General features: G+C 44.9%; 1 protein-coding gene across 1 annotated transcript in view; it reads right to left on the bottom strand.

Moving 5' to 3' along the window:
• The window catches only part of LOC306733997 (prospero homeobox protein 1-like), a gene marked incomplete at both ends in the record, with an annotated part of 23,804 nt that extends 17,087 nt beyond the window's left edge, over nucleotides 1-6,717 (bottom strand). The window contains 2 exons of the mRNA XM_079215314.1: nucleotides 755-862; nucleotides 4,705-6,717. Of these exons, the coding sequence (XP_079071440.1) occupies nucleotides 755-862; nucleotides 4,705-6,717 (2,121 nt within the window). The remainder of the gene's footprint in view (nucleotides 1-754; nucleotides 863-4,704) is intronic.
• Between the last annotated feature and the right edge of the window lie 1,506 nt (nucleotides 6,718-8,223).

Below are 8,223 nucleotides of genomic sequence, written 5' to 3'. Positions count from 1 at the left end.
AAGGGGGAACTTTTATTTTCTGATTTGAATAAGATGGCCTGGATATGTCACAGTGTTTACCCCTCCGTATGGTCCGAGAGGACACAAAACAACAACACAAACGAACGCGGTCGCCCACACTACAACGGCTATTGTGTTGTTTTTTCTTTTTTTTGTGCAGCTTACATATTGTGCTTTGTTTTCAAAATTTCCTTCATTAAAATCCCAGTAGAGCTAATGCTCATCCTTGCTATGTTCCCTAAACGGTCTCTTTCAACCCTCCCTTTCAAACCATCCTCACTACACCTGCTCAGATAACCACTCCTCCGTCTCTAGGCTCCATCCTCCTCTCTGCCCTCTCTATCCCTCTATTACTCATCCCGCTAATACTCATAGTCTCTTCAGCTCCCTCATGTAAACCCATTCAACTTCCTCTTCCTTCATCTTTTGCATAAAGCCATAACTTAGTGAGGGAAAGGGCCTAGTTTCAGGAAAACATACGCTGTTCACGGCAACTGAAGCTGGCACATCACAATAAATAAATCAAACATCCCCCTTTAAAGCAGGTGCATTTACAAATGTACAGAAAACAGAGGCACCAGAGTGTAATCCATCTTTACACTCATGCAAAAGAAGTCACCATCTCAATAAAATGAAGGTATAAATTAGTTTAGAAATAGCTGAACAGAGACAGTAGTGTGAATTAAAAAGGAAGATAATGGCAAAGGTTATAAACTAAAACAAGGGCTGAAGAGGAAGAACATGTTTGACTTACCTTGACATCAGAGAAGAAAATCTTGAGCATATTAGAGCTTGGGTAGCGGGTGTAGAAAAACATGAGCTTGGCCTTCTTCAGATGATTGGGGGAGAGACCCTCTTGGATCTGGAAATAGCTCCCATTAAGGAAATTAACAATGTTTTGGAGGGAAACAACAAATGGTAGATCAAGTGAATGTAGCTAATGATGTTAGCACAAATACAATATGTACATGCTAATAATTGGCTGTAAGATTGGCAAGACATCCTCATTTGGATGATGGCTAACCAAATTTCCTTTCAGGCATGAATGCAGGGCTGCTGGAGGGGGGGTGCTGAAGACGGTGCACCAAAGCAAACCCATTTGCTTGCAATTAGCATCGTCCGTATCAGGTGTGAGAGTGTCACGGTAAATAAAACGCTGGCCAGCACTACAGCCGATGCTTTTACATAAGGAGGCTCATTTCACAGTCAAAGCAAGCAAACGCCTTTGCCTACACCCTGCGCTAACCTCCACCCAAAAAAAGGAAGAAGAAAAAAGGAGACATTTGCATATCACAGACAAAGACAGCAGTTAACGCCAGTGACGGGCAAGAAGGCCTAATGGCTTGGCGACAACTCATGCCAAGCCTGAATATGACTGTTTGATATTGGCTTCATATCAGTGACAAAACAAGGTCCAGGAGATAGTCCCAAACCCCAGCCCAAGCAACATGAAAAACCCTCTCGCACTCACATAGGCCATATTCAAATACATGTCAGAGGCCTCGTCTTCCTAATGGATCGCCTGGATTGAACAGCAGAGAGGATGGAGATGGGCTGGTGGGGGCACCTTGAGGGATAGTATGGTTCCAACCTTCAATTACATCCCCCTCCTTCTCCCTCTGCTCCACCCCTGCCCCCCAGCCTCGCTGCCACTGCCAAAGCCTTGGAGGAGCAAAAGAAGGAGGAGGAGAAGGAGAAGAGGGGCTCTGAGGCTTTGGACTCAGCCAGTGATGGGGGGGACTGAAACACATCTGCGCCACTGAACGGCCCAAGCCATTTCCATGGTGAATTAACGGCCGTATAATGCATCTGATAATATCAATCTGGAGGATAAGACATTGAAAAGGGAGCGGGGAAGGGGGCGGGCTGCATGTTAAAACCTCAGGCTGTTTCAACAAGGGTTTTCATCAAGCAGAAGCAAGACAGGCCTTTAAATTACACAGAAGATACGGCCCCAAGTTTTCATGAAGACTGTTTACACTCCAGTGGACAAAATACATCGCTTGACATTATTTATGATCTACAGGGGTGGCTGTGATCGTTAAAATCAGTCAAGTGTCCAGATGTAGCTGTAACTATAGAGTGGGAAGAAGGCATCAGCTGCTTGATTGGATTGCCCTTGGCCTCAGGGTTACACAGCAAAGCCAGCAAATACTGAACCACACTGGGTTTGGCTCCTTAAAAACCCTGTCTACTTTGTCTGATTCAGCGAGAGAGAGGGAGAGAGAGAGACTTAGTTGTATACGCAGCGAGGGTCTTGTGGGGGAAACCCTGGCAGACTGGTGTTACTCTGTCAGGCCTGGCCAAAAGAGCAGCACTTCACTCTCCACACCACACCATCTGCTCCAAGTGGAGGGGATACAATGGATCCTCAGACAGAGAGAGGGAGGGACAGAAAAAGAGAGCTCTTTTTCAGTAAGGCAAGGTGGGATTTGTTTACTGTGAAAGCTGTGCACTTACACTTAGATTAATTTGTTTTTGCTTTTTCAATTAGGATTAGCATTGCTTTCCCCTTATCACTGAAATTAAAAATGATTTTAAAACAAAGATGTAGAGGTTTTACCTCCCCAGCCATAAACACAATATCACCTCCCTTCAGACGACAATTAAGAAGCTTCATATCTCCTTATGAGGCATTTTCATCTCTAATTCACTCACAGCTTGCAAATGTAATTGTTATTGGACTTAGGGGTGGCGTGCAAGGCCATTATTTTGTCATGATGGTGCACTCATACCAGGTGGCCCACTGTTCCACTGCCACATCTGACAAGACATCATCATTCTCACAACACATCCCCAAAACCCAAAGTCATGAGAGGAAAATAGCTGCTCCACTTCCTAATTCCAGGTGTAAGGACAAGAATATTTGGAGTCGGACTGAGAACAAATGAGGAAATTGATAGCAGCCATCTGCTCCACAACGCTGCAGAGAGCTGGTGAACTTGAACACACCTCGCAAAATGTCTGACAAGCTGTCTCTGGCTCCTGAGTCTCCGAAAAAAAAAGCTACAGAATTATAAAACAATTCTACATCAATGGAACACGCTCTAAAGAGAGTAGAAATGCAAATAAACTGGATGTCATACTAATTATATATATATTTTTTTACAAAGCTCTATTGTGTAACTGTCAAAGTTCCTGAAACCTGTGATAAAATAAAACATAAAAGATAAAAAAGTGTAAATGTTGTTCTGTCTTTTCTTTCCATTTAGGGGAGTACATCTGTTAAACCCTGAATTTATAAACACTACAATGAAAGCCACAGCATCTGGCATGTGTGGTTATTGTTTTGATTGTTTTCTACTTTCTCTCAGTCTCTGTATGTCTCTCTCTCCCTTTTCTCTTTTCATCCCTCCATCGGGAGCCCGTAGAAGCAAAGGATTATGGATCTCTGGAAAGCGTTCACCCTTGGGTCAGAAGACAAGACAAGGCGAGGTAATGAAAGATAAACAGCTCGCTGCAAACACCTGTTAACGTCTGCTTCAAAGAAAAGACAGGGAGGAGGGGGGTTTGCAGGGAGGGAAAACAAAAAAAGAAGTATTTGGCTGCCAAGCAACAGCCGAAGGGCCCCCCGGGCTGTTGACAGATCTTTATGAAATGAAAAAAAGGGAAAAGAAACGACAATGATTGTGGGCCTTTTACAACAGCGATGGATGATAAGAGGAACACAAGAGAAAACACAAGCAATCATAAATATACATCTTTACTGAGTCTTCAGGCGAACCTTTTGTGACACGCACACACACAAAAAGACCCACACACACACACGCACACACTCGGAGAAAGGCTAGGCGCTCAGGTACTCACAACCGAAAAGGCAAGGCATCCAAAGTTTTTCAACATGCATATTAATTTAACTAATAATGCCCCAACAGGTAAAGACTGATTGATTCAATTCTCCATGTAATGCATGTTAATGGCTTGAAGACAAAGCTTTTTAAGGACAACCAGTGTGACGTGAATCAAACTTTCATAAGGGTTAAGAGGTGTTGAATGCTAAGGAACTAAGAAGGTATTGGGGAAACAGAGAAGGGACTGAATGTATCTGTTTAAGCTATTAGTCCTGTGTCCCCGGGGGATTCAATTTGAGCCTCCCATAGGGGATAGTTTCTTTATCCGAAGGGCACGATTGGGGCGCACTGGGGTTAAACTATAAGGGAGGCTATATAACACCATTGTGTGCCAAGTTTCAGGGCGCTATCTCCCTCCTTGTTCTTTCAGGCCATTTTTATAAAAAGGAATTGGGGCAGTAAATGTTGCGGGGACCTAATCTTCGTGAGTAAGTGATATGTGACAAGAGAGCTTTTAAAGCACTTAGGATTGGTGATGGAAGAAAAGGCTGAATGGTGCTGTGAGAAGGAAGAGGTATGAGTATAAAAATAAATACAACAATGCAGTACAATGGATAAGAGAACAGCAGTGGGAGGAAAAGTGATTCATCAACAATTTCTCAGTTTCTTAGGCTAGTTTCAAACAGGCTGAAAAAGATTAGATTTTTTTTTTTTAACTCTTTGTGGTTGAGATGCAATGTTTCACACCTGTCTCTACAGGGAATTACCACCTGAAATCTTTTTAGCTGGCTTCCACACACATGAGCTGGTCGCAACTGGACCACGTCTTTAAAACATCATGATCACTGTCAAACACATTCACTTAATATGGTCTTTCAACCCCCCTCAAAACACACATTTTTTGAAAGGATACATTGCTGCCTGAGTAAGGCGAGATGTCAGCCATGTCCTGGAGGTCACTGCACTCGGACTTGATGAGGGACAGGGAGAGCTCGGCTGTGCTACCAGGGTGCGCTGGTGAACAAGAGCGATGGTGGTGCCCCATATGATGGTGAACTGATGCCATCTTGGTCCTCAGGCTGGTGGTCTCCCGGGACAGGTCCATGGAGTCTGGAGAGGAACGGTCTTTGCCTGGGTAGCCACCCGTGGGCCCACCAAGGGGACTCTGGAAAGGGTAGCCCATGAGAGGCAGCGGAAAAGGGTGTCTAAAAGATGGGGGGCTGAAGCCCATGGAGGCAGAGAGTGAGGAGGGGTGAAGGACGGGGTGGTGGTGCCCGCCATGGGCACCCACAGCTGAGGACTGGTGGTGGTGGTGGTGGTGGTGCTCACTGGGTGTCTTTCTCACGATTAAGGGTATTGCCTCAGTTTGGTCATTGGTGGGACCTGGCATCCCAGGCATGCTGGTGAAGGAGTCTAGCGGATTGGGAATGATGACATCGCCGAAGCACTGCAGCCTCTGGTTGGCGGTGTGGAAGTTGTGGTTGTCTCCATTGACAGTGGTTGGAAATCTTTCAGGAGGCATGGAAAGTGAGGGGAAGGCTTGCTGGGGTGTAGGGCGTGGAGGCTTGGCGAACACCTTAACCACTGTGTCCACCACCTGGGTCATGGCTGAATTGAGTTCCTGCTTCAGTGTTTCTGCCAGCTGTTTACCTTCAGCGTGCATGGAGGAGCCTGGACCTCCCTGTCCTTTGTTCCGGCCGAGCCCCTCTCTTCTTGGCTTCTCTCTGCCTGCGAGCAAGGCCTGCTCCTGAAGCAAGGCCCGCGCCCTGTGTAGGAAATGGCCTGGGTCCAGGTCAGACATCTCATTGTCAGAGCGCAAGTCATCTCCACCCCGGTCATCGCCGCCGGTGTCAGACCTGGCTGGGCTGTCTTCAGAAATGTTTCCTATGTCATTGTTGAGTTCATTGTGGAGGTCGTTGTGTTCTGAGTCGTCGGTTGAGTCATAGATCTGAAAGAACTTCTCCTGCAGCTGACGTAGCTGTTTCTGCATGTCCTCCAGCTGCAGTTTCAGTTGCCGTCGCTCCTCCTGCTTCTGCTCCTTCCTCTGGCACACCAGCTGGGTGAAGCTCTGTTGCTGCTGCTGAGGCAGACGCTGCTTACGCTTGTTCTCTCGGCTGCTACTGCTGCAAACCTCGCCTCCCCGTGGGCTGCTGGGGGCCTGCTGCTGAGACTGAGGGGGTGGGCAGTCTAGATCAATCTCTTGGTCTCCATCCATGTCATGGTCACGCTCATGACGGGAGACAGCAGGAATCACCACACTGGGTGAGTGGCTCATACCACGTATAATGTTCTCTACGCGGGCTCGCTTGGCACGCAGATGTTCATCATTGAGACGTTCAATGTCAAAGGTGGCTAGGCCAGGACGACCAAAGGGTGACAAGCACTCTTGAGGGGTGCTATCATGGGAGGAGTTACTGCAGGCATCCTCCTGCGGAGCATCTGAACTTGCATTGGAGAGCCCTGATCCGGGGAAGCCGAGATCCCCTCTATCACCCCTGTCCCCTCTTTCTCCCCTCTCAAGTCCTCCTCCATTTTTACCCATGTTATTCTTGAGAAGCTGGGAGATAATAGTGGTGCCAGGGAAGGGCATCATAGTGTCCTCGTACGAGTTGGCCCTCTTCAGTAGCTTTCGGAGTACATTGGACTTGGATTCAGTGTCGCTGGCTGACACAATGCCAGGTCCACCATGTGGCTGCACTACAGAGCACTCCATGGAGTCGGTGTCTGATCCGTGGTGAGAGTGGGAGCTCAGAGAGTTCATGGCACTGAAAATGGCTGCTTTGGCGCGGGCAATGTTATCAGTGGTTGTTGTTGTGGCTGCTGCGGAGGAGGAGGCTGTGCTGCCCACGGTCCTCTTAACACCAATGTCCACACGTCTTCGCTTGGTCTGTCTGTTCAGGAGGGATTCGCTGTCATGGTCCGGCATCACGGGCTGCTGCTATTGGGCCATATCCCGCAAATCAGGATCAAATCCTCTGAGGACCTGTGGGCAAAAATTCACAAACATGACTCACCTAAGAGAAAAAATATTTTCTAAATCTAAGTCAGGACATGTCCACGACCATTTCAACAAGATCTTCATTAAACAGAGAAGCTTGAAAGTTTTTGATAGACTTAAACACATTTAAAATACATCCACCTGAAGGGACTTGCATTAGTCAACATTATGGATATAAATGGAAGAGCTCTGTCTTAAGCCAGCAGGCAATACCTCCACATATGTTTCTTAGAGGACGGCCACATTCATGATTCATGATTTAGGCAGTAAGGACCAGTGGCAGAGGGGTAAGAGGAAGAATTAGGCCTTGGCTCGACATTCCAGGGCAAAGTCCTACATTTTATCCCGTCCCCTGTTACACACCGCGCGGCACTGAACCAGTTCCCACGGAACACAAAGCTGCATAAAATTATGATAATTACTTAAGTACATGTCCTCATTTCCATTTTTGTGCAGTGTGAGCCAACATAGGTTATATTAATTCTCAAAATAAAATAAAAATAAATAGGGTTAAGAGTATCGAGAAGAAAAAAATAAGTAGTTTACAAGGAGAGGCAACGTACATGCCGTTATATTCCTTTTACTAAATCCTATCACGTAGTAAATAAACAATTGTTTGGCCAATTCAACAAAATAATGTCATTTTAAACCATGTTTACACATTGTGTAATTTTAAAATGCAAGTCCTGTGTTCACACTAATCAATATGGCCATCATATCTTAAGCAATAAGGAGGGTAACACATAAAAGAAACACAAAATAAGCCTATTGATTTTCGTGCCAGCGTGAGCTCACTTCTGGGTTTTTGTTTGTCTTTTCATCTGGCAAGGGCAGTTAATTCTGCTCAAATGAATAGGTCACAAGGGTCAACTCTGGCAAGGAGCAACTTAAAGCGCTCTTACAAAAACCCTAATGCCCCTCTGAAAGCAAAACGTTTTGTCAGTACAGGCCTGCATCAATACTGCTATGTAAGCAGCGGTGGCAGTGTCTTAGTCAGAGCCATATCAGATGCTTCCAATCTCAAATTTAGTGATAATATCAAAAACAATTTAAACTGTATGCTTTTCTTTGTCAAATTCATACATTTAAAAACCTCAGAAATATATATATATATATATATATATATATATATATATATATATATATATATATATATATATATATATATTTTAAATGTTTTCTTAACAGTATAAAAGTGGCAAAAGCGGTGCAACAATTTACGTTTTTCTTTTTACTCTCGTCGGGAAAACACCAGCCCTTTTTAAGACTCACAGTGGATTCGTAAAAATATATATATATATATATATAACAAATTCAGAATTATTTATTGGACTTTAATTTTACAGATTGCAAATATACTGAACTATTTATTCAATCTAAGCAAACTGAAATATACATTTGCTACTTAGCTATAAACATTTTGAAACATTTCAC

This window comes from Taurulus bubalis (genome assembly GCF_910589615.1).
Source record: "Taurulus bubalis genome assembly, chromosome: 3".
Taxonomy (NCBI): domain Eukaryota; kingdom Metazoa; phylum Chordata; class Actinopteri; order Perciformes; family Cottidae; genus Taurulus; species Taurulus bubalis.
The sequence above is the reverse complement of the archived record's forward strand: the minus strand, read 5'-3'. Positions and strand labels throughout refer to the sequence as shown.